Source organism: Pseudorasbora parva, chromosome 21 (assembly GCF_024679245.1).
Source record: "Pseudorasbora parva isolate DD20220531a chromosome 21, ASM2467924v1, whole genome shotgun sequence".
NCBI lineage: Eukaryota > Metazoa > Chordata > Actinopteri > Cypriniformes > Gobionidae > Pseudorasbora > Pseudorasbora parva.
Window position 1 is genome coordinate 17,496,537 of NC_090192.1, and position 26,941 is coordinate 17,523,477.

Sequence of the window (26,941 nt, forward strand, 5' to 3'; positions counted from 1 at the left end):
ATCTAGGCATAACATTTGACTCTGCTCTTACATTTCAAGCTCATATTAGTTCAGTTACCAAGACTTCATTCGTAACATCGCCCGACTACGACCAGCTCTCAGCACTAAAGATGCCGAAACTCTAATCAATGCTTTAATAACCTCACGTATTGACTATTGTAATTCACTGCTTTTTGGGCTTCCCGCTAAAACTATCGCTAGACTAGAGTCATCCACCAAGTCAAAAAAATCGGACCACATTACCCCTTTGCTCTATAATCTTCATTGGCTACCTGTCTCTGTCCGCATCCAATACAAAATTCTACTGTTAACTTTTAAATGTCTGCATGGACTTGCTCCCCATTATTTATCTGAACTTCTGCACTGGTATTGTCCTCCCCGTACTCTCCGGTCATCTGACTCTAGACTACTCACTGTACCTCGTTTCCGTCTCTCTACTATGGGTGGAAGATCGTTCAGTGCTGTGGCCCCGAAACTCTGGAATTCCCTCCCCTTTTCTGTACACGCCACTGTTTCTATATCCTCCTTCAAGTCTCAACTAAAAACATATATTTTCTTACAATATTTCCAATCTTTCTCTGCTTAGAATAGTTTTCTCCCCTGTATATGTGTATGTTTATGTCATATATTGTTTATGTATGTCTATTTTGTGTATGTATATTTTTTTGTACAGCGACCTTGAGTATGGGAAAGGCGCTATATAAATAAAACTTATTATTAAAACTTATTATTAATTTGTGACTTGATTTGAACTATTTTTGCTCTTTTTTTATATTTTCATTCTGCTTTTGTTCTTTTCTCAAGATTTGTTATTGTGATAGGTTCACAAGCTTTTGGTTCAAACCGAACTGGTTCTACCGTCATTTGAACCATTGTGGTCAGCGACTTGTCCATAATCATCATCTATGGGTTGAACTTGAGCCAATGCAAATTGTGAAAATCTGTCTTGAGTAATTGTTGTTTGTTTCTTTTGTTTATTTCAGGAGCTGTAGGCCTCCAGTGAGGGAAGCTAGCTGTTTGACCCTGTGGTGGTGGTGTTTCTCTTTGCCCTCGAGTGTTTTTGGTGTGACCATTGCATTTCCCTCACTTTGTGTGTGTGTGTGTGTGTGTGTGTGTGTGTGTGTGTGTGTGTGTGTGTGTGTGTGTGGTGAGTGTTTTGTGTGGAGCATACCTGGGCGAGTGGGGTGCCCTAAGATACTCACTGTGCAGCTAGCCGCCCTACTGGTAAGCCTCAGCCTGAAACATTTGAGTCTTTTTCTGTCTGGTCAGCTGTTTTCAAAAATTTTAAATATTACAAAATATATATTGTTATATTTGGGTCTAAATTTCCCCGTTCATAGAAACGGGGTGGCGTAGTCTGCTTTGTTCTAGTGGTACACTAGTGTGAATCTTTACCAATTACCGCCCCGCCACACATGCATACAGGTGCAGATTTTTTTCACAGATGCAGACACTGAGAGCGGCACGGTCTTGTGAAAAAAAAAATTGCACGAGGTTTTCATTGGAAGTTGCAAGTCTTTTTGAGTCATAAGGCTCAAGTCCAAGTGAAGTCACGAGTCATTGATGTCCAAGTCGAGTTGCAAGTCTTTGTACATTTTGTTGAGTCCGAAGTCATCAAATTCATGACTCAAGTCTGACTCGAGTCCAAGTCACATGACTCGAGTCCACACCTCTGTGGATATCTATATCAGTATCTTTACTATATTAACTGTTTATTAGTAATTATTTCACATAGTAATTATAGTACACATATTAAAGCATTATTTGTTGTGTTCTGAAAATGAACGAACATCTTATTGGTTTGGAACGACATGAGGATCGTTTTAAGAACTTACATTTTTGGATGAACTAATCTTTAAAAATTAACAAAGTTAATAATGTATTGCTCATTGTTAGTTCCTGTTAGTTAATACATTACAATAAAGTCTCATTTGTTAACATCAGTTAAAGGGGGGGTGAAATGCGGTTTCATGCATACTGAGCTTTTTACACTGTTAAAGACTTGGATTCCCATCCTAAACATAGACAAAATTTCAAAAACTGATGTTGGACGTTTGATGGAGTATTTCTGTGTTAAAAATACTCCTTCCGGTTTCTCACAAGTTTCGGCGAGTTTTTTTTTGAGTATGGGTCTACTTGACGTTAATAGATCGGAAGGTCCTTGTATGGGCCGTATGGGCTCTTCTCCCGGTAGGGTGCGCGCGCGCGTGACTAGAGCAAAAGAGAGGAAATGCACGCCGTAAACAGTCTCTCAGATGCAGATCCAGTCGTCCGTGAACACTTATGTGGCGCCGCGCTTCTCTTTATTCCTATGGGTGACGTCGAGCGACTTCAACGCTTCAGCACAGCATTCCGGGAAGGCAGCGCTGCATTTGAACCGATTTGAACGCAGAAATGACGGGAAGCTTCACAACATCGTTTCAGTCGCGTCTCAAAGTGGATTTACACGCCACTGCTGTCAGGACTTTACCAAATCATACCAAAGAAGTGTGTTTTTGACGGAGCAGTCCCAGCGATAAAGGTTCGGTCCTGCTTTGGAAGCAGCCGGTGAGTTAAACTGCTTCAAATGTCTCTGCTTTTGGCTACGGACGCATGAGTAAACATCAGTAAAGGACATGATCGCGTGCTTCGTCATTCAAATGCGCTAACGGTTACTCCATTGTTGTTCTGTATAACGTTACAGTATTCTGACGTGCAAAACCGTTTTGCTTGCTACTTCTAAGGTCTAGTCGCATACAATAGTCCATAAACCGAATCATGTCCTCATACACTGCGAGTAAAGACACAGAAATGTGGAGAGGCCACTAAATACAGTAACTTACATACCACAGAGACGGATGTCCTGATGATGCCGTTTCTCTTGTTCAATTTATTTCTCCCTCTCAGATTTGATTCTGGATCATTATCTGTATTAGCTGAGATAGCGATGGGTTTCTCCACGCTTGAGGACGTCACCGCTTTGTGCGCTTGTCATTCTTTAGCTCCGCCCACACGATACGCCTCCAGGCGCTCATTTTTTTCCGGAAAGACTCGGTACAGCCTATATTTCTTTTATAAATATGATAAAACTAAAGACTTTTCGGAGATATGAAGGATGCAATACTACTCTATAGGTACTCAAGATTGACATGAGATTGAATGAAACTGAGTGTTTTACCCCCCCCCCCCCCCCCCCCCTTTAAAGTCTTACAACTCTTCATTACATAAACTTCAACACTTCCCATTCAGAATTGAACCAGTCCTCATGGGATGAAACAAGTCTGTGGCTGAACCTGTGTTCTTCTTGCGTGGTCTTTAAATGTTTTCATAAAGATCTTTCTGTGGAAGAAAATAAAATATTCTTGACCACCCCATTTACATACATACATAAATATTAGAAACACGTTTCAATATAATGTTTTCCAGTATAACAATCTATTCTTATACAGTAACTTTCTATTACTAAATTTTAATATTGTACATCATTTAGATTCATTTATGTTACAGTTACATGAATGCAAATTATAGAAGTTTATATTTAGCTATATTTTAACTACATTAGAGCAATTTGCAAACTCAAGTTCAAGAAAACTAAAACATGAACTCTTTTAAAGTGAATTGGCACAACATAGACTATTAATGATCACAAAAGGAACATACCGGTAAACAAATCACATTACATTTATTCAAACTTTTGCTTTTGTTGGTGTCACACACAATCGTTGCATAATGTTATCTATGCAAACCATGAGCTTTAGGGTTTAACTTAGTCACCAAATTACATAGTTAAACAACAACAATAGTCATTTTTTACATTTGATTTATTCATTTATTCATAGGGACTAACAAATGAGGAGACCAATCATATAGTTCGATAACTTTAATACGAATATAATAATTTTTCACTTGTTGTTTTTGCACATTAAATACTTGTAATCGTCAGCGTCTCATTCCCTGTTCTCAGGGAACTAAGGTTACAGTCGTAACCAGAGACATTCCCTTTCGAAAGGGAACTCGCGCTGCGTCAGCTGACGCTACGGGGAACGATATACCCACGCCGCCATGCTGAGGGGAGTGCTTGCCTCTTACTGGCAGTGACAACTGCCCGCACAAGAGTTTGAATGAAAAGTCTGAACCACTCCCCATCTGGTCACACTAGGCTGTCAGTGACAGCATTCCCTATGGTCATAGCCCAAGCTATATGCCTAAGAGAGGACCTTATTAAATTTTTACCTGAGGTCTCTTACCCTCAGCTGCTCAAAGGCCTGGGACCAACTACTGCAACAGAAGGGGTCCCTTTAAGGGAATGTGGCTAGGGAGCCCGAGGGCGCCCCAGCCAGACACTATTCGGTGGCAAATCCTACCGGGAAACCCTGCAGGGCTTACTGCTAGCTGCCCTGGCTAGCAACCATCCTCACGGTCATATGGAACTGCCTGCTAGCAGCTTGTGTTAGCCGTCCAGTGACTGATGCCCAAGCACACACCCTCGGGGGAGGCCAGAAGAGCCTGCTCACCTCCGGCAGACCCTTAGGGAGGGCCAGAAAGGCCATCCAGCTGACCGCAGTCGACACAAACTATCGGGTAGCTGGAGACTGGGAACTACAGGCCCAATCTTCTCTGTAGAAACTTGTTTCAAACATCCATCAACCCACACAACCCCTCAGGGAAGCAAAGAGTCCAAACATAAGGGAAAGAAGAATCTTTGCCCTACAAAGGGGACTCACCCCTCTCCTCTGTGCCTCATCGCTTCCATGTAACATGCATGCTTCGGCGCACCAAACCTAGAGTATCATCGCTTCACGGCCCCACCACGGGCCAAATGTAAGAAGTGCCTGGAGAGATGCTGTAGAAGAGGAGTAAAAGTCAGTTGTAATTCTTAACTCACCCACCAGGTGAAGACAATTTCATCCATGGCAATTGCGTTGTGATATACCTTTCCTCTTCTCGGGGAGTCCGCATCTTTGCGCCTCGCCCTCAACCACGGGGCGCACGAGAGGCAATAGACCAGTGTCTATGACCGAGTCACCTCCCGTCTGCCTGGGACCCGGATCTCAGCGGCGTACAGGTTCTCAGACACCACCGCACACGCTTTCGGGATGCTGGCCCTCGGGCCCTGCTATCACTGGCTTTTGTGGCGCATGTCCGCCGCACTGCATCAAGGTTTTTTTATATGTATTTTTTTATTTTATTTTATTTTTGCCCTGATTGAGATCCCTCAGCAGATCCTCCCAGTATACTTGAAACACCAACATTGTTTATAAAGTAGCACCAGGCTGACCCGCTGCCGTGTATGCCCTGCCATCTAATGAAAACGTATCATTAAAAAAGCTCAGATGGCAGAGTTGGAGCTCTCAGTGTTCTAGCCTACCTGGACCGGAGATTATTCTTAACGACAACCTGTGGCGAGAACACCTACCCAAATCCACTCATCCTCCAAACAGCAGCATTCATAATCCGCTGATGTCAGTGCAACAACGGGATATGGGTTCTTCCATGCCCTCCCGATCTCAGTAAGGAGATCAGAAAGGAATGGAAAGCTCAACTGAGCCAATGATTTTATGGCCAGGGAGAAATCGACCGTAAGTCTAATACGAGCGATTTCTCCTCTAACGTGCCCACATTTATTTATTTATTTTTGCTTGCAGTGCGTTTCATAACATTAATCAGGTCCGCATACACGTTCAGGATGGCTGTGAACTAGTTTATCTTCTCCCCAGCCATCCCTAAGAGCATTTCTGATAGATCTCGTCAGCCGTCAGGTTGCCAGAGGGAACCGCCCTCTTGTGACGATCGGCGAGCCCCATCCGAGGCAACCATGACGTGCCTCCGTGCTCAGCCTCGGCATGAGTGGGACCACGTCACTAGTCTCAGATGCAACAATCCTCTTCCCTCAGGAAGAGAGTCAGATGAGAGCGGAGCGATCTCATAATGTGTTTAATAAATGCTCCGGTTACACACAAACAAACAACTCCATAAGAGCTTGCCTAAATTAATTGTTATTTCATGTGTTTTTACTCAATTTAATAGAGGGAGATAGGTTTGAGATAGTAGATATAGTGAGGTTGACGTTTGGCCAAAAAACAATAAAACTATGTTACTTTTATTAAAAATAATGTCTGTACACTTTTCAGTACAGTTATAGCTCTTTTTTAAATAGGAAGATATATATATATATATATATATATATATATATATATATATATATATATATATATATATATATATATATATATATATACACACACAGTATTGTTCAAAATAATAGCAGTACAATGTGACTAACCAGAATAATCAAGGTTTTTCGTATATTTTTTTATTGCTACGTGGCAAACAAGTTAACAGTAGGTTCAGTAGATTCTCAGAAAACAAATGAGACCCAGCATTCATGATATGCACGCTCTTAAGGCTGTGCAATTGGGCAATTAGTTGAATTAGTTGAAAGGGGTGTGTTCAAAAAAATAGCAGTGTGGCATTCAATCACTGAGGTCATCAATTTGGTGAAGAAAAAGGTGTGAATCAGGTGGCCCCTATTTAAGGATGAAGCCAACACTTGTTGAACATGCATTTGAAAGCTGAGGAAAATGGGTCGTTCAAGACATTGTTCAGAAGAACAGCGTACTTTGATTAAAAAGTTGATTAGAGAGGGGAAAACCTATAAAGAGGTGCAAAAAATGATAGGCTGTTCAGCTAAAATGATCTCCAATGCCTTAAAATGGAGGGCAAAACCAGAGAGACGTGGAAGAAAACAGAAGACAACCATCAAATGGATAGAAGAATAACCAGAATGGCAAAGGCTCAGCCAATGATCACCTCCAGGATGATCAAAGACAGTCTGGAGTTACCTGTAAGTACTGTGACAGTTAGAAGACGTCTGTGTGAAGCTAATCTATTTTCAAGAATCCCCCGCAAAGTCCCTCTGTTAAAAAAAAGGTATGTGCAGAAGAGGTTACAATTTGCCAAAGAACACATCAAATTGCCTAAAGAGAAATGGGGGAACATTTTGTGGACTGATGAGAGTAAAATTGTTCTTTTTGGGTCCAAGGGCCACAGGCAGTTTGTGAGACGAACCCCCAAACTCTGAATTCAAGCCACAGTACACAGTGAAGACAGTGAAGCATGAAGGTGCAAGCATCATGATATGGGCATGTTTCTCCTACTATGGTGTTGGGCCTATTTATCGCATACCAGGGATCATGGATCAGTTTGCATATGTTAAAATACTTGAAGAGGTCATGTTGCCCTATGCTGAAGAGGACATGCCCTTGAAATAGTTGTTTCAACAAGACAATGACCCAAAACATACTAGTAAACGGGCAAAGTCTTGGTTCCAAACCAACAAAATTAATGTTATGGAGTGGCCAGCCCAATCTCCAGACCTTAATCCAATTGAGAACTTGTGGGGTGATATCAAAAATGCTGTTTCTGAAGCAAAACCAAGAAATGTGAATGAATTGTGGAATGTTGTTAAAGAATCATGGAGTGGAATAACAGCTGAGAGGTGCCACAAGTTGGTTGACTCCATGCCACACAGATGTCAAGCAGTTTTAAAAAACTGTGGTCATACAACTAAATATTAGTTTAGTGATTCACAGGATTGCTAAATCCCAGAAAAAAAAAATGTTTGTACAAAATAGTTATGAGTTTGTACAGTCAAAGGTAGACACTGCTATTTTTTTGAACACACCCCTTTCAACTAATTGCCCAATTGCACAGCCTTAAGAGCGTGCATATCATGAATGCTGGGTCTTGTTTGTTTTCTGACAATCTACTGAACCTACTGGTAACTTGTTTGCCACGTAGCAATAAAAAATATATTAAAAACCTTGATTATTCTGGTTAGTCACATTGTACTGCTATTATTTTGAACAATATTGCATATATATATATATATATATATATATCATCACATGCACATTAAATAAAATTACATACATTATGATATATAAGTAAATACATTGTCACAAATTGAAAGCAGCAATTCCTCATGTATTATTAAATATTGTAATATATTTATCCTGTATATTTTTAATATGCAGTTAAATAATTTAATATATTTATCATTTACATACATTAGGAAATATTTTCTTTGTGTTAGGGTTATCCATTTTTATTCGTTTTACTTGCTAATTAATTTACTAAAGTAAAATCTACCTGATTTGCAGGGGTTGTATTTAACACAATCCAGCATATTTTTATTTATTTTTTACAGTGTAGGACATATATGATTAAAAATACATTAATATTGTGCAATTTGCATATGTGGTTTTTGCAGCATATATGATCCTTATAGTATTCTGTTGGAACATATAAAAATCACACAAGTTTTTAGCTAAACTTTTCCATAAGGGTACTGTAACCAACAAGACGAACACAAACTTGAAGCAAATCGAGCTAATAGCTGCTCGATTGTAATCTCTGTCTATACAAATTACAGCGAGCTGCACAAATGCATTGGATTCAATATGTTTTGATGCCAATGTAGGATCGTAAAGCCATGTGCATTAATAGTAACACAACACTTGCCATTGGAACCCTTCACCTCAGTCCAAGTGTTCAAGGCTGGACAATTGGTTCCTGGGTACGATGCACGCTGATCGCCTACTGCCACCTCCGAGGCCATTCTTTTCGGAGATACACGAGGAAGTAATCAGTTCTTGAAGGGCACCTTTTACTGCCTGTATTTTTTCTGGTGAGACCTCAGCCTTCACTACACTCGTTGGAAGCGTGGCTAAGGGCGCCCATCCAAAGCCTGTGGGTTCTTGTCTACTTTAGTGACAGAGGTTTACGAAGCTGCGGGCCAGACCGCTTCTACTTTGCATAGCCATCCTGCAGTATACCAGGCTAGGGTTAAAATAAATAAATAACATGCACAAGGGTTGATCCATGCAGGAAGTGTGCACTGACTTTGTTCTCAGAGCGACAAGGGTCACTGCGCAGCCCCTGGGTCAGATGATGTATACTTTGGTGGTCCAAGGAGTGCCACCTATGGCTGAGTTTGGCATTTGAGTGACTCTAAGAGAACCTATTTCCCCGACTCCAAGACCAGCCCCTTGGCAGTGCGGTCGAGGACTTTGCCAAGAAGTTCTCGGCTGCCCTGAAGCAGTCTGAGGCGCATAGGTGTGCTGACCAGGCGGCCTGCTGCTGGATTCACACCAATGCCAGCTAAGCCGCCTCAGCCTGCCGCCGCCAAAGGGGCCCCCTGCGGCTTCTGTCCCTCCTACTCAGACCAGCAGCAGCCTTTACTCGGGTCGCAGCACGGAGGATGTCACAGCTAGGTGGTACACCCCGTCTCTGCCCTAATCCTGCTACATGCCAGGCTAAGCAGCACTCCTGAGACAGACAGCTCTGAGTTCGGCGTCAGTTCTTCAGGAGATGGTAGCAGGACCACTCCTTCCCCTGGAGGGCTGGGGGATATTTTTTTTCTCCCACCAGCGTTACGGCCGGTGGTGTCAAATATTAGAACTGGCCTCCCTAACACTGAGACACAACGGCCTTGGTTGACATTGTGTGATGCAAAGTCTCGCTGCTCTCAGCCCCCTCTGTTGCTAGCCCACTGTCAGACGAGAGCCCCGTGGAAACCTCCTTCCCTGGTTTCCTCTGTCAGGGTACGGAATTCTAGGGTCCTCACACCATCGGTGCTCGGGCCCTAATAATAATAAACAGAGCAATTCCAATAGGGTCCTCACACCATCGATCCTCTGGCCCTAATATATATTACATTATTACAATATATATTACATTATATTTTTTTCAGTATATTCCCATATATTTTTGTTCTGTAAGTGATTTCTCTTAGCAGGACTACATTAACTGGTCTCTGTCTGCTATAGGTGTCACAATGTAGAAAGGACCCAAAAGCGAATGCTGGTAAATTAGTAATTTATTGAGCGGGAACAGGGAAAATAAGGCTGACTGCCAGTTACCAGCCGTATAGGCGGACGCAGGTCAGGAGAGATAAACAAAAGAGTACATATAAGGAGCTGGCGGGTAGCCTGGTAACGGGTACTGCTGACCAGGGAGCGCACGCAGGACGCGTCGAAACGCACACCTCACTCGGCTGATACGGCGGTGCTGAAGAGCAGACTGGGAAGCCGCAGAACCCAGGGGAAAATCCTCTTGAACCACACACACACGGCGAAACAGGACTAGGCGAGCATAAGAGGACAAGACGTTAGTTGCCGACATGAAAGAACAAACAATAACCCGACAAAGAGGGGAGAAGAGCATGAGAGTTAAATAGCAAGGTGATCAGGACAAAGGGGGGACAGGTGTGAGATGCACAGAGCGCGGCCGCTAATTAATATAGCGAGCAGCTGAGAGAAGGCGTACAGAGAAGAGTAAAGCCAGAGAAGTCAAACCAAACTCCTGACAGTACCCCCTCCCCGACGGGCGCCACCTGGCGCCCCCGAGGAAGACTGCCGGGAGCGGAGGAAGTCCTCGATAAGCGAGCGGTCCAGCACATCCCTTCCTGGTACCCAGCTTCTCTCCTCCGGACCGAATCCCTCCCAATCGACAAGATACTGATGACCCCGCCCTCGGGGTCGGACATCCAGCAGCGTCTTAACCTTAAAGACGGGGGAGTTAGCACGAATGGCAAAGGGGGGGGGGGGGGGGGGAGGGAGGCAACCGAGTGCGAACCGCGGGCTTAATGCATGAGACATGGAAAACCGGGTGAACGCGCTTAAGGGAATGTGGCAACCTGAGCCGTACTGCCGCTGGACTGATAACCTTAGTAACGACATAGGGCCCAATGAAACGGGGAGCCAACTTACGAGCGGGCGTCTGAATGCGTAAATTACGTGTGGAGAGCCAAACTTTCTGACCACACACATACCTAGGTGCTTTAGACCGACGACGGTTAGCGGCCCGACGGGTGCGTTCCCGTCGGGCCGAGTACGACGACAGCGCTGAATGAACGCTTGAACCGAGGGAACGGCAGCCGCGCTCTCCTGAGAGGGAAACAGAGGTGGCTGGTAACCCAAGCAACATGAAAACGGAGACAGGCCAGTGGACGACGACGGCAACGAATTATGCGCGTATTCTGCCCAAGTCAATTGTTCGCACCAGGAGGAGGGGTTTCTAGCTGCCAAACAGCGAAGCATCCGCCCAAGGTCCTGATTAGCGCGCTCGGCCTGACCATTAGTCTGTGGGTGAAACCCTGACGACAGACTGGCGGTAGCCCCAGTCTGCCGACAGAACTCCCTCCAAAAGTTAGAAACAAATTGGGGCCCCCTATCCGAAACCACATCCGTAGGAAGTCCATGAATCCTAAAGACGTGGTCCACGACCGTACGCGCAGTCTCTTTAGCCGACGGAAGCTTGGGAAGAGGGACAAAATGAACCGCCTTAGAAAATCGGTCAACAACAGTCAGAATCACCGTATTGCCACAGGAGGGGGGAAGCCCCGTGACGAAATCCAGGGCAATATGGGACCAAGGGCGGGAGGGAATAGAGAGGGGACGAAGAAGACCCTTGGGAGGCGAATTACCGGACTTTTGCTGCGCACAGACAGAACATGACGCGACAAATCGACGCATCTCACGTTCCATGGCAGGCCACCAGAATCGCTGGCGGACAACTGCCAGCGTGCGCCCCACCCCTGGATGCGCAACAAATCTAGAGGCGTGACTCCAGCGAAGAACAGCTGGACGAACCGACTGTACGACAAAGTTTACCCTCAGGGCACCCCCGAGGAACGACGGTGTGCGCCAGCGCTCCTCTCACCAACCGTTCCACTCCCCACGTGACGGAACCAACCACGCATCCCTCCGGTAGGATGGTCTCCGTGGTGGCACCATCATCAGAGGAAGAGAACTGGCGAGAAAGAGCGTCAGGTTTAACCTTCCTAGACCCAGGTCTGTAAGAGATCATAAAACTAAAACGCCCGAAAAAAAGAGCCCAGCGAGCCTGTCTAGCATTAAGTCTCTTGGCGGAGCGGATATACTCTAAGTTACGATGGTCAGTCCAGACGATAAACGGAGTGGAGGCTCCCTCAAGCCAATGACGCCACTCCTCTAAGGCCAGCCGGATGGCAAGGAGCTCCCTATTACCCACGTCATAGTTGCGTTCAGCTGACGAGAGCCGGCGCGAAAAAAAAGCGCACGGGTGAACCTTATGATCGAGAGGGGAGCGCTGCGAAAGCACAGCTCCCACTCCGACTTCAGACGCGTCAACCTCGATGATAAATTGGCTCTCCGGATCAGGCGAAATTAGAATAGGCGCAGATGTAAACAGACTCTTAAGACGTTCAAAAGCGCACTGAGCATTCTCAGACCAGACAAAGGGGGACTTCGCAGACGTAAGAGCAGTCAGGGGAGCGGCAACCTGACTGAAATTACGTATGAAGCGGCGATAAAAGTTCGCAAACCCCAGAAACCGCTGAAGAGCCGAGCGAGACTCGGGAACGGGCCAATCAGTGACTGCCTGAATCTTGGAGGGGTCCATGCTTATGCCCCTTGCCGACACGACCGAACCAAGGAAGGTAACCGACTGGACATGGAATGCGCATTTCTCCGCCTTTACATAGAGACGATTCTCCAATAAGCGCTGTAATACGCGATGAACGTGTTGGGTGTGTACCTGGAGATTCGGGGAGAAAATGAGGATGTCATCCAGGTACACAAAGACAAAGATGTTGAGCATGTCTCTTAACACATCGTTAACGAGCGCTTGAAAAACGGCTGGGGCGTTTACCAGCCCGAACGGTAGCACCCGGTATTCAAAGTGTCCTAACGGGGTATTAAACGCCGTCTTCCACTCGTCCCCCTCCTTAATGCGCACCAAGTGGTATGCGTTACGGAGATCTAACTTCGTGAAAATCCTTGCCCCCTGCAGGATCTCGAAGGCCGATGACATCAGTGGTAACGGATACCGGTTCTTAATGGTGATGTCATTCAGCCCACGATAATCAATGCAGGGGCGCAGGGAACCGTCCTTCTTTTTTACGAAGAAAAATCCCGCACCGGCGGGGGAGGAGGAAGGGACAATGGTACCCGCCATGAGAGATTCGTCGAGATATCTCTCAAGTGCCTTGCGTTCAGGAGCAGACAAGGAATATAAACGCCCACGGGGAGGAGAGGTGCCAGGAAGAAGGTCGATACTACAATCATAAGGACGGTGCGGAGGGAGAGAAGCGGCCCGGGAACGACTAAACACCGCTCGCAGATCGTGGTACTCCTCCGGGACTCCAGATAAATCAATGGACTCCTCCTGAAAAACAGACACAGGTGAGACAGAGGAAACAGCAGAGACAAGACAATTTGTATGACAAGGCAAGCTCCATGACATAATAGAACTATCTGACCAGTTTATCTGGGGATTGTGCTGTGTTAACCACGGATGTCCTAGGACAATGGGGGCCATAGGAGAATGAAACACTAGAAAGGAAATGGTCTCTTGGTGGTTGCCAGATGTGGTGAGACTCACCGGGGCGGTGGCTAAACGGATGTTAGACAGCGCCCGGCCGTCCAAGGCAAAAGCTGTGGGAGTCTCCTTTAATTCATGAAGGGGAAGGCCGTGTTTAACCGCCCACGTCTCATCAAGAAAATTTCCCTCCGCCCCCGAGTCAATGAGGGCAGAGCAGGTGACAGATGAGGTACCCCAGCGAAGAATGGTCGAAATCAAGGTGCGAGACTTGAAGGATGGGGATAGAGGAGTTGCGCTCGCCAATACTCCCCGATCTACTGGCGAGCTCTCTCTTTTGCCGGACATGTGGCAGCAAAATGCCCAGTGCCACCACAGTAAAGGCACAATCGCTCCCGGATACGGCATTGGCGTTCAGCGGAGGAGAGATGTATTCTGCCCAGCTGCATTGGCTCAGGGTCTGGGCGTGACTCCGGTGATGCCGAAGGCGTGGATGGGGATCCCCGGAAACCCATGACGTCAGCACGAGCGCGTCTGCGCAGATCAAAGCGCTTGTCTAACCGAATGGCCAATTCCACCAACTCATCTAGGTTCGAGGGAAACTCACGAGCAAAAATCTCGTCCTTCAGGTCATCATTCAGGCCCTCCAAAAAGCGTGCAGTGAGAGCAGCCTCATTCCATTCACAGGTGGCCGACAAGGTCTTAAAGTCAATCGCATAATCGGCTGCGGAACGTCCTCCTTGGCGGAGAGCAGCTAGCTGTCGAGAAGCCTCGCGACCAAAAACAGAACGATCAAACATCTTCAACATCTCTTCTTTAAATAAGGTGTACTGCTTGCAGCAGTTAGCTTCAGCCTCCCAGACTGCCGCTCCCCAATCCCGGGCTCGGCTCGTGAGAAGAGACACCACAAACGCAACCTTGGCGCGGTCCGAAGCATACGTGACCGGCTGAAGGGAAAACACTACCTCACACTGGGTAAGAAATGCCCGGCACTCTGTAGGCTCGCCGGAATAACAAGGGGGTTGTTGACGCGAGGCTCGGCTGCTTGTCGCGTCCCAGGAGACGAGGACTGGTCTTGACGCAGGAGGTGTAGTTGGCCGGTCAAATCCGTTACCTGGGCAGCGAGTGCATCCACGGCGTGCTTAGCGGCTGCCAATTCCTCGGCGTGTCTACCCAGCATAGCTCCCTGCAGCTCGACCGCTGAGCGGATGGTCGTCGTCTCGTTCGCTGGGTCCATAGTGGTCGGGTTATTCTGTCGCAATGTAGAAAGGACCCAAAAGCGAATGCTGGTAAATTAGTAATTTATTGAGCGGGAACAGGGAAAATAAGGCTGACTGCCAGTTACCAGCCGTATAGGCGGACGCAGGTCAGGAGAGATAAACAAAAGAGTACATATAAGGAGCTGGCGGGTAGCCTGGTAACGGGTACTGCTGGCCAGGGAGCGCACGCAGGACGCGTCGAAACGCACACCTCACTCGGCTGATACGGCGGTGCTGAAGAGCAGACTGGGAAGCCGCAGAACCCAGGGGAAAATCCTCTTGAACCACACACACACGGCGAAACAGGACTAGGCGAGCATAAGAGGACAAGACGTTAGTTGCCGACATGAAAGAACAAACAATAACCCGACAAAGAGGGGAGAAGAGCATGAGAGTTAAATAGCAAGGTGATCAGGACAAAGGGGGGACAGGTGTGAGATGCACAGAGCGCGGCCGCTAATTAATATAGCGAGCAGCTGAGAGAAGGCGTACAGAGAAGAGTAAAGCCAGAGAAGTCAAACCAAACTCCTGACAATAGGAACCTTAAATTAAGTCCATTATCCTGACTGAACCTATTTAAACCTACACATAAGTTTAGCAGTATACACAAGCCTGGTTCTGCGGTTTAAGTTTTTATTAAGGGCACTTGAATTTTCTGTATAATGTCACTGTCTTTATGCACTATTTGGAATCAGTGTTTACCTTTATTCTCATATTTTATAAAGGCTTCTTTTTCAATATTTCTACATCAAGATTGTCTGTATTTATTTTTGTTCCTTGCATTTTGTTAAGCCCAATAAAATGCCTTTGTTTTTGCACCTGCATTCAAAATAGACATTCCTCACTGTTTAAAGGGGTCATGCCTGGATGGGTGGAGTTAAAAAAAAAGTACCTTTGTCTGTAATCGAGAACACCCCTGCCCCCCACTTATTCCTTTGTAAATAAGTTATTATGAAAATTTAGATTTAATCTTGCTAGCATTTGAAAATAAAGCAACAGAGTCTCTTGGAAGTTGCTTTATAGATGTTTATATTACTTGTCTCATCATGTTATTTTGATTTGTGACAGGCTAAAGGCCTCAAAGAGGAAGGATTGTCATCCAGTCAGAACACTCGACCTGTGTCAGAGGAGTACATGGTCTGGAAGGGTCCCCGTACAATGGCACTGCAGAAGAACTCTCAGGGCTTTGGTTTTACCCTGCGGCACTTCATAGTCTATCCACCAGAGTCTGCCCTCCACACTAACCTGAAGGTAACAAAATCAACAACCTTAAAGATAAAAAGGTCAAAAGTAAAAAAACAAAAACAATGACAGTTCATTGTGACCATGTCAATTTAACTTACTGTGGCTCCGACTTTCTATGTACTTCTGCTGAATTTACATTTTCCTTCAGCATCTGGGATTGCAATATATTCTCCTGTTTTCTCAGGTCAAATTTTAACTGGTCTAATCAATGAAAAAGACCAGGGTTCTAAATTAGCTTTTTTGATCACCAGCCAATGTTACTGGTAACTTTCTAAAGAGATCACAATTTCCACTAGTCATTTTCTTTCAGGTGAAAATAAGAGAAATGAGTGCCAGCATTTGATAATTTTATTAACATTGTTGGCATGAAAATCACATATAAAGTACAGAGATGTGGTTAGTAAGGCAGTAGTTTTATTTTCTATTCTATTAAGTACATTTTTACTTATGTACATTATCAGTGTTTTTCTTTGGAAAACTTTTACTGCATCCCAAAGCATATAATGCTAACGTAGAAGGGAGGGGGGAAATCACAGTAACTTGCTAAAGATAACAAACTACAGCTTCACAAGGTAAATAAAGTCTCTAATTGTAAAGAACCGTTCTGAGACAGAAGGTAGGAGATCCAAATGCAGTATTTATTAAGAGGGTAATCCACAATCATAGTCAAAAACAGGCAAAAGGTCATACACAAGCAAACAGTCCAAAAAGGCAAACAAGACAGGAGAGACTGGTAATCTGGGAAACAGGCAAGAAATCCAACAAACCAAGTTACATGAAACCGGGGAAAATGCTCAGAAATGCAGTGTACACAAAACAAGACATTATTCTTCTGTTTTATGGCGGTTTGGCAAACCAACTTATAAAGGTGCATTCCCGCCACCTACTGATCTGGAGTGTGAAGCTCACATGTAGGCTACTTAATCATCTATTTACCTAAAAAAAAAAAAAAAAAAAAAAAAAAATGTTAACTCTATTCCTATGCTTTTTAAATATTTCAACATTATTTCATATACTCTTGTTTGCATTAACCCATTTCCTAATAGCACCTGCATCAATATATTTTTAATTCCGATCATTTCTAATTCTTGAGATAGCTGAAATCTTTTGCTTTCATATGCAACACATCTTAAAAGGATATGCTCTACCGTTTCTGGCAGTCCACATTTGTCACAATAACCATTTTCATGTTTTCCCATCCTCTGCAAATTGTAATTTAATGTTTGCCCTATTCTCAATCTTGATATGATTACATCCTTTCTTCTATTGCCATACCTTATCCTTTCAGTACCAACACATCCGTGAACCTGATATAAATGTCTTCCATTTTGATCACAATCCCACATTTTTTGCCATTTCTTTCTTACTTCAATCTTTATCTATCTCTTCATTTCAGCTTTAATTATTGACACCATAAATTCAACTTGATTTTGTTTTAGGGCTTTCTTTGCCAGCTGGTCCACTTCCTCATTCCCTTCCGCTCCAACATGTGCTGGCACCCAAAGGAAATATACTATTATACCCAACTGCCTTACTCTGTAAAAACATTGTAATATTTCATATATTACGTCTTGTCGTGCTTCAGATTTTCCACTCTGTATACTTTTAAGGGCAGCCATTGAATCTGTACATATCACTGATGTATTAGGTTGCACCTCCTCAATCCACTGTAAAGCTATACATATTGCAATTAATTCGGTAGTATATACTGAAATATGATCTGATACTCTCCTTGCTATTTTGACTTTAAATGTAGGTGTATAAATAGCTGCTGCTGTTCTTCCAGATTCTGGTTCTTTAGACCCATCAGTATATATCTGCAATACTGAATAATATTTTTGGTTAATGTACTGTTGTACCATTGTTACTGTTGAAGTGTTTACGTCCTTATTTTTAATCTCATTATGTATATCTACATCAACTAGTGGCATTTGAAAGAACCATGGAGGAATTGCAGGAATCGCCACTGATGGTGCGATCTCGTAAACTTTCAATCCCATGTTCTGTGCCTCCTTCCCAACAGTCCACCCAAAACTTTATTTTTCTTTATATTCATACTCCCAACATTCTTTTAAAATTTTCTTAACTGGATGACATTCTAAATGACCCATTATTCCAGTCCAGTATCCCATCTTCAACTGAAGTCTGCGCAATTCTAGAGGCATTTCTCCTGATTCTACCTGTAACGATACCACTGGAGATGATCTCACTGCTCTGCAACAAATTCTCATTGCTTGTGATTGTATTACCTCAATCCTTTTAATACTTGTTTTACTTGCTGAGCTATACACCATGCTACTCAGAGATGGGCATAAATACATGGAAATGTATTTAAAATACAAATACAAAATACTGTGAGGAAAAATGTATTTAAATACAAATACAAAATACTGTGTGGAAAATGTATTTAAATACAAATACAGTATTTTGTATTTTGAAAATACACCAAATACATGTGAAATTGGCAATTCAGTGAAGGTATCCATATTAGGCTGTAATCTATCTGGGCCTATTCTGAATGCCAAAAAGCATTTAGATGTGTGCAACTGCTTAGAAACTTTCGTTTTCAATTTGAATTTGAATTTCCTTTAGCAGCAGTTATAATAACACAAATTACGTCAATAACTCATTCGCCCTCACTTCTTTTTCCACTCCAACATTCCAATTATTCCTGCCCACTAAAAGCTGCACAGATATATGTGCTTACCCCAAAAGGCCTATCTATGTAAATGATTTAGAAAAAGTTCCATCGATTCACATTTTATATTATTGCTACGAATCTACAATATGTATTGTCATATGATATCACTCATCCCTAACATGCAGTAACGTTAATACTTCAAACACATTTGACAAGCTACTTTAATCAACAAGTAGAATTGACCATGACATCCTCACCTTATTCCAACAATTTTGTAAAGTTGCCGACCCAAGGCTGGGTTGTACTAGCCTAGAAATCTAGACGCACCCTAGCGGCAGCAAATCTAATCTGCCACGAGTGCCGTCTAGCAACTCTCAATACACTTCTGAGCTGTAAAAACCAAACTCTGGTTGGGCCAATCACATCGTGTATAGAGTCGTTGGGCGGGGCTTAACATAATGACGTCAGAGTTGCGTTTGCGTGGTTCTAGTAAACACAGACGCTGGCGAACGGCGGTCTTTCGAATCAGCTTTGGCCGCGACTCTGGAAGACTTGAGTTAAGCTTTTCTCTGAGAAAAAAACAAAGAACGGCACTGAAGTCATTCTTAAAAAGGGAAGATGTGTTCGGAGTTTAGCCGACCGGATACGGCGAATGTTTAATCTATCAATGAGCTCCGCTTCACGTTGCTCTTGATGGTTGTAGCGCTATCCTATCGCGTGCAGAGGGAGTTTGAAAGACAACCGTTTATCCATCCCTCGTATTAAGCTGTCTATGGTGAGTTTCCAGACCAAACATCTTGATGTGGGTCTGGCTTGTCAGGCTAGGGCTGTACAGCTGCGGCTCACCTGAATGAATGTTGGGGGGAGGGGCGTGTCTGGTCTGAACTAGTAGATGCATGAAAACAGCTCCTGATAAAGAGGTTGCCTGGCTCAAAGTATTTTGAGTATTTTGAAAATACAAAAATACTCATCTTAAATGTATTTAAATACAAATTACATTCGATTTTTTCCAAAGGCTTTAAAATACAAAATAGTATTTTGTACCCCACTCTTACTTGAATTGTTCTTCCATACATAAAATCCAAGATCCAATTATACATTTTCCCTTCTATCCCCATACTATCTAACTTCATTAAAATACCCTCCTTCCAAAGCATGTCATACGTCTTTTCTACGTCAAAAAATACAACTACACTGTAAAAAATGTTGGTTGTTTTTTGTTGGTTTAACTTAAAAAAGTTAGTAACCTGGTTGCCTTAAAATTTTGAGTTTATTGAAATTAAAAAATTGAGTTGATACAATGAAGGAAATTTGTTTAATAAATAGAAACTCAAAATATTTCTGTATCTGAACCACATTAAAAAAATGATAAATCATGAAAATAGCACTATTTGGCATGTTTCACTGCATCATCAGAAATTAAACACACACAATTACCCCAATATGCTTTAAAAATATTTTAATAATATTTTAATAAAGGTTGTCGAATTTAAAAAAATGTTCATTGTATTAACTCAATTTCAATTTCAATGAACTCAAAATTAAGGCAACCAGGTAACTTTTTTTCTAAATAATTTTTTACAGTGTACTACAACCTCTTTACTAACTTGTGCTTTTCTTATATCGTTTTCCAGGCATACCACTGCATCCATGGTATTTCTCCCTTTTCGAAATCCACTCTAAGCTGATAAAAGGTTCTTGCTTTCTATAACATATGACAATCTACTCATGACCATTCGTTCCATTAGCTTACACATGTTTGATGTCAATGATATTGGTCTGTAATTACTGGTCTGAGTGTCCTTCCCAGGTTTTGCTATTGGCATAAGAGATTAGACCTTATGTGCTTAATGGAAACATGGCATCAGCCTGCAGTTTACGCAGCACTTAATGATGCCTGTCCTCCTGGTTACAGCTACCTGGAGAAAGCCCGCTACACTGGTCGTGGTGGTGGCTTAGCTGTAATTCATAGACAATCATTGGAGCTGTCTTTTCTCCCTCTGCCCACAGTGTCATCATTTGAATACCTTGCTTTTAAATGTAAACCCCCTTTTTCTTTGACAATACTGCTTATTTATCGGCCCCCAAAAACAAATTCAGTTTTTATCTCTGAGATGCATGACTTTCTCACAACACTCTGCTCTACTTCTGCCAACATTTTAATATTAGGAGATTTTAATATTCATGTAGATACCCCCTCCTGCCACCTGGCAGCTGAGTTTCTGCAATTATTGGACTGCCTCAATCTCCAACAGCATGTGGATGGACCCACTCATTCTAGGGGGCACACTCTGGACTTGGTCATTTCCAACTCTCCTCATATTAGAAACCTCTTGGTGTATGATCTGGGTGTGTCTGACCACCAGGCCATCTCATTGGAGCTGCCACGCCCCTCTTCCCTTACCAAAGATTCCTGTCAAATTTGCTTCAGGAACCTGAAAAAGATTAACCAAGACTCTTTAACTACAGACCTTCAGCAATTTTCCTCTGTTGATCTCTCCTCAGTCTCTGAGTCGGTTGACTTCTACAACAAGTCTCTGAGCAGCCTTCTAGATCTTCACGCACCTGTCATAACTAGATTGGTCACCTTCTTGTGCTTAGCACCCTGGTACACCAGCGAACTGCGGAAGATGAAGACGGTTGGGCCCGTACTTGAGAGGCGTCTCAAGCTCTCAGGACTCACTGTTCATAGGCAAGCCTATAGAGATCATCAGAAGGCCTACGCAAGGTCTTTGAGAGATGCTCAGTCACAGTTCTACTCTAGCATCATCAACAATAACCCTGGAAACTCCAAGAAGCTTTTCTCCACTATAAATCACATCCTCAAACCGCAAACTCACTCTTTTTCAGAAGCCACAGAAGAGAGGTGCAATAAGTTCATGACCTTTTTTAGGAACAAAAGTAGACAACATCCACTTGCTTCTATCTAGCACCTCCGCTCTGCCTGTCCCGTCTGTTGATCCACAGCCAGGGACCTTCCAACATCTCTGCTTTTTCTCCATCATCACACAGCTCGAGGTTGAGGACATCATCAGAAAAATGAAACCATCCACCTGTGCACTGGATCCTTTTCCTACAGCCATGGTAAAATCTAACCTCAGTGTCTTAAGTCCATTTATTACCAAGATTATTAATAATTCCCTCCAGGCTGGCCATGTTCCTTCATCTCTTAAAACTGCTATCATCAGACCACTTCTGAAAAAACCTACTTTAGACCCAGATGTTAATGACAACTACAGGCCCATCTCCAACCTCCCATACCTCTCTAAGGTGCTGGAAAAAGTTGTTGCTGCACAGCTTCAGGTCCATTTGGAGCATCTTTATGAGAAATATCAGTCTGGTTTCCGCTCAGGACACAGCACAGAAACAGCTTTGGTCAGGGTCACAAACGATCTTTTGATGGCGGCAGATGCTGGTTCCCCATCCCTTCTCATCCTCCTGGACTTAACTGCAGCTTTCGATACAGTTGACCATAACACCCTCCTTCACCGTTTACATTCCACCATTGGTCTCTCTGACTCGGTCCACAACTGGTTTTCTTCTTATCTCACTGGGAGAACTGAATATGTTGCGTTAGGACAAGCTACATCCCTGTCACACAATGTCACCTGCGGTGTCCCTCAAGGCTCTGTGCTCGGACCCACCCTGTTCATACTCTACATGCTCCCTCTTGGCCGTCTCATCAACCGGCATGGAATTTCTTTTCACTGCTATGCTGATGACACTCAACTTTACTTTAGGACAAGTTCATCTCCCTCTGCTGACCTCACACCATCCACTTTGATCACTTGCCTGGATGAGATAAAGGCGTGGATGAAGCAAAACTTTCTGCAGCTAAACAGCTCCAAGACTGAAGCTATCCTAGTCGGCACTCCACTTCAGGTCCAGAAGTCCGTTATCACCAGCATTGCTTTCTCTGATCAGGTCATTCCACTTTCCACTTCAGTCACCAATCTGGGGGTCAGAATGGAATCACAGCTTACTTTTGAAGCGCACATCAAACACCTGTGTAAGACCTCCTTCTTCCACCTCAGAAACATTGCCAAACTTCGTCCCATTCTATCACTGGCTGATGCGGAGAAGCTTGTCCATGCCTTTATCTCCTCCAGGCTGGACTACTGCAATGCACTCCTTATTGGCATCCCTAGCAAAAATCTCCAGAGGTTGCAGTGTATTCAGAACAGCGCTGCTAGGATCCTCATGAGGGTGCGCAAATACGACCATATCACCCCCATTCTAAAATCACTCCACTGGCTTCCTGTGTCGTTCAGGATCGAGTACAAGATTTCTCTCCTTACCCACCAGTGCATCCATGGTGATGCTCCCTCCTATCTCAAGGAACTCCTCACCACACAAACAGCCACTCGTAACCTCCGCTCTGTTTCGCTGTATCGCCTCAAAACTCCCACAGCCAATCTCCGTACTATGGGGGATCGGGCCTTCTGCTCTGCAGCCCCCAGTCTGTGGAATGCTCTCCCTGACCACCTGCGGACTCCACTATAGATACTTTTAAGCGTGGTCTTAAAACCCACCTTTTTAGCAGAGCTTTTAATTGACTTGCTACTTCTTTATTTTATTTTATTTTTCAGTTTTATTTATTTATTGTTGTTGATTGTTTTTTTTTAATTCTGTAGCACTTTGAGATTTTGTTTAATATAAAGTGCATTATAAATAAAATGTATTATTATTATAATAACTCCATGCTTCCATGCATCAGGTAAAGTCCCTATCTCCCATACCATATTAAAAAGTTGTCTGATAAATGTTTAACCATCTCATTACATATATCATCTTTACCAGGGGAGGTCTGTTTAACCCCTGCCAGAGCTCTCTTCATCTCAAACAGTGTAAAATTAGAATCTAATGTACCTCCTGCTGGTATTTTTTTAAAAAAATATCTTAACATTGTCCTTCACACTCTGTTTCCTATACTTCCTTATATCGTCTGGATTATTTGCGTTGCTGTGTACCTTTACAAACGATTCCACTAGCATCTCTTCTTTATCGCTATCTGTTACTGCTATTGTATCATTATTAGTTAAAACAGGTATATTATTTTTCTTCTGAATCCCTCCCATCTTCCTAATCATACCCCATAACTCATTAATGTCTATTTTTTCCCCTATGGTATTACAAAATTCTCTCCAATAATTTCTCTTTGCTACTCTAATTTCTCTCCTCACCAATGCCTGAGCTTTTTTATAGCTTATATAATTATTGAACACTAACGTTTTCCTTGCTTTCTTAAGAGCCTTATTTCTTTTTGAAATTAATTCACTACATTTTTCATTCCACCATGGAACTGCCTTTCTTTTCTTGGTATTTTTATTTTTTCCAATTACCTCCTCTGCTGTATTCCTAATAATTTCATTTATTTTTTTCACTTAATATCTATGTCTCCATTAACTTGTCTCCAAATGTCTTAATGTCTCCAAAGTTTAATTCAGCCATTTTATTATTACATAATTCTTTATACATATCCCAGTTGGCAGTCTTCAACTTCCACCTTGGATTACTCTCCACTACTGCTTGAGTTACATCCACCCCTACTTTAACAAATATTGGAAAATGGTCACTTCCAATTGTGCTTTGATTCATTATGCTCCATTCACATTTCCCTGCCAGATTTTCAGACATTAACGTTAAATCCAATGCAGAATCATGCCCACGATTAACATCTATTCTAGTATCACCCCCATCGTTAACACAAATTAATCCTCCCCAATCAAGCATTTCTTCCACCACCAACCCATTAAGATCTGTTCTAGCACTCCCCCACAATGAATTGTGCGCGTTAAAATCACCACATCATATTACTTTGCTACCTATATTTCCTCCAATTCTTTCAAGTACCGTCTTATTTAACTTTTCACACGGATTATAAAAATGTATCACTTTGATACTTTGATTCCCTTCCTTTATTTCCACCACCACTATCTCTTGTTCTGTATCCACTTCTACATTTCTAAACCCAATTCCTTGTTTAATAAATGTAGCTACCCCTCCTCCATTCCCTTGTTTCCGATCTCGTCTTATTATCATATACCCGTCTATTATAAAATTCAACTGTGGTTTGAGCCATGTTTCTTGCACACAAATTAAATCCGGATCATTTTCTTGCTTAGATATACATTTCTTAAATTCTTGCCCATTAGCAATTAAACTTCGAGTATTAATATCACCATTAAGATCCACCCCATCCTAATTGCGTGTTTGTTATCTGTACTTTTAATTTGTCATTAATCATGTCTACAGTTATTCCTTCAATCTCTAAGTACTTTTCAGCTGCTTTGATTATTATTTTGATTCTTTCTGTCCGGCTTTCCGTTTGAGCAGAGCAGTTCACAACTTCTGCCATAAATGTTACAAATGCCACTTTGTCTGCAATCTTTGATGTCTCTTTAACTTCCCCCTGTTCGCCATTCATTTTTTCTTGAGGAATTGATACCGTAATTCTTCCTACTTTGTTATTTTTTTCGACTTTCTTTAGTGCTTCAGCATAAGATATTCCTTCCTCTACTCTAACGTTCTGCACCTGCACTGCGTGTTTCCTCACCTTACATGTCCATACTTTTGGCATTTATAACATCTTAGCGGAGGGGGGATATATGGTCTTACCATGTAACTTACAAATCCTAAGAACACTCTACTTGGTAGTTTCTCTTCATCAAAGTTGATCATCACTGAAAAACTGTCAGTTTTTTCATTGTTTCTATTGCATGTCAATCTCTTCACGTCTAACACTGCTGCTCCAGTTAAACCTTTCTTAATCTTTTCTACTGGAACTTCTGGAGATATACCTGATATAACTCCTTTAACCCACTTTTTTCTTCTGGGATCGAGCATATCACTTTTTGCCCTAGAATCATTTTTACACCTAGAGCTATTTTTTGTTGTTTGTTATTTTTACAAAATAACATCAATCTCCCGTCCCTAAACGACTTGACACTTTCGATCACTCTGATCATTTCTTTAATAGCTTTAGAAAGCTTCAACGGATTAATAGCGTTACTAAATCCAGCAGCAAATTTCATCATTACCTTATATTCTTCCTTTTTCCTTCTGGCCACATGCTTTCCTTTCTCACTACCTGACTGCTACTTTTTTTCCTTTTTCTGTTTACTACTACATTCTATTCACCTTTTCCATTTCACCAGTGTGCCTTTTCAATTTCACCATTTCACCATTCCCTCCGCTGTCCGCGCCAAACATTTCATCCTCCATTTCCGGATCACAACCGGAATCAACACCACTCCCTACCATGCACGCTCCAGTCACAGATCAGCTGTTGCCAAACCGCCGAGGATCCCGGTTCTGACCTTCGCCCAAAACAAGACATTGCAGTGAATGACAGAGATAACCAGGCAGAAAACAGGATAATAAGACACAGGTGTAAACAGTGAGTGCTAATGAGTCCGGGCAAAGGATAATGGGTAATGTAGTTTATGATAGAATGAAAGTCAGGATTGGAGTGCCCTCTGGTGGTGAGCACGGGCACTCACACTGGTGAATTGTTACACTAATCAGTGTTGGAAGTGTGTTGCTGGGACTGGCGTTGTTTCAACCAACTGCACCTGCAATAAAAAGTTACATTTAAATAATGTTAACAGCAATACAACCTGGAAGCTAGGTCTGCATAATTATTATTAAAATAAATGTTAAACTAAAGGGATAGTTATAATCCGGTCATCATTTATTGTCACTATTTTTTTTTTTTTTTTTTTTTTTTTTATCAATGTAATGCATCACTAGCCAGGTTAAGATTTGAATTTATTGATTTATTAATTAATTTTTTGCTCCAAAAAAATAAATAAAATAAAAATATATATATATATATATATATATATATATATATATATATATATATATATATATATATATATATATATATATATATATATATATATATATATATATATAAACACATTCAATAAATTCTTAGGAACAACATGAGGGCAAGTAAATAACAGAATATACATTTTTGGGTTAACCATCGCTTTAAGCTCATAGACGTGAACAAAAAGATGTCGTTACCCTCGAAAGATCTCATGGCCACAAAACACCCGCATTTCCAAAAGTTACTATATGTCGCTGCTGCAACAAAACTATACCCGGGTGCACACTGTCAGATTTATTATAGTCACTCTATATAGTCATTCACACGGTAAAAAACGGACACATGCAAGAAAACTAGTCCGGAGTTTTAAATCATCAATCAATGACTCGTTCGGTGACTGTATGCTGCGTTACACATGGGATTGAAATGGTAAATACACTCAACTGAGGCTAATTCAACACCCTCCTCAAACAAATACATAATGCTGCACAAAATAACCTTAAAAAGACTTTGAAATGCCAAAACCTCACTTACCTGAAGATAGTGATGGGACATCTGAAGCGAGGCTCCGGAGCTTGTGTCGAGCAAAAAGGGGCGTTCCAGATGAAGCCCCGATTC

At 42.6% G+C, this 26,941-nt stretch overlaps 1 protein-coding gene across 1 annotated transcript in view; it reads left to right on the forward strand.

Moving 5' to 3' along the window:
• The window catches only part of arhgap23b (Rho GTPase activating protein 23b), a 266,684-nt gene that overhangs the window by 86,247 nt on the left and 153,496 nt on the right, over positions 1-26,941 (forward strand). Inside the window, 1 exon segment of the mRNA XM_067429696.1 lies at positions 15,669-15,851. Within this exon segment, the coding sequence (XP_067285797.1) occupies positions 15,669-15,851 (183 nt within the window).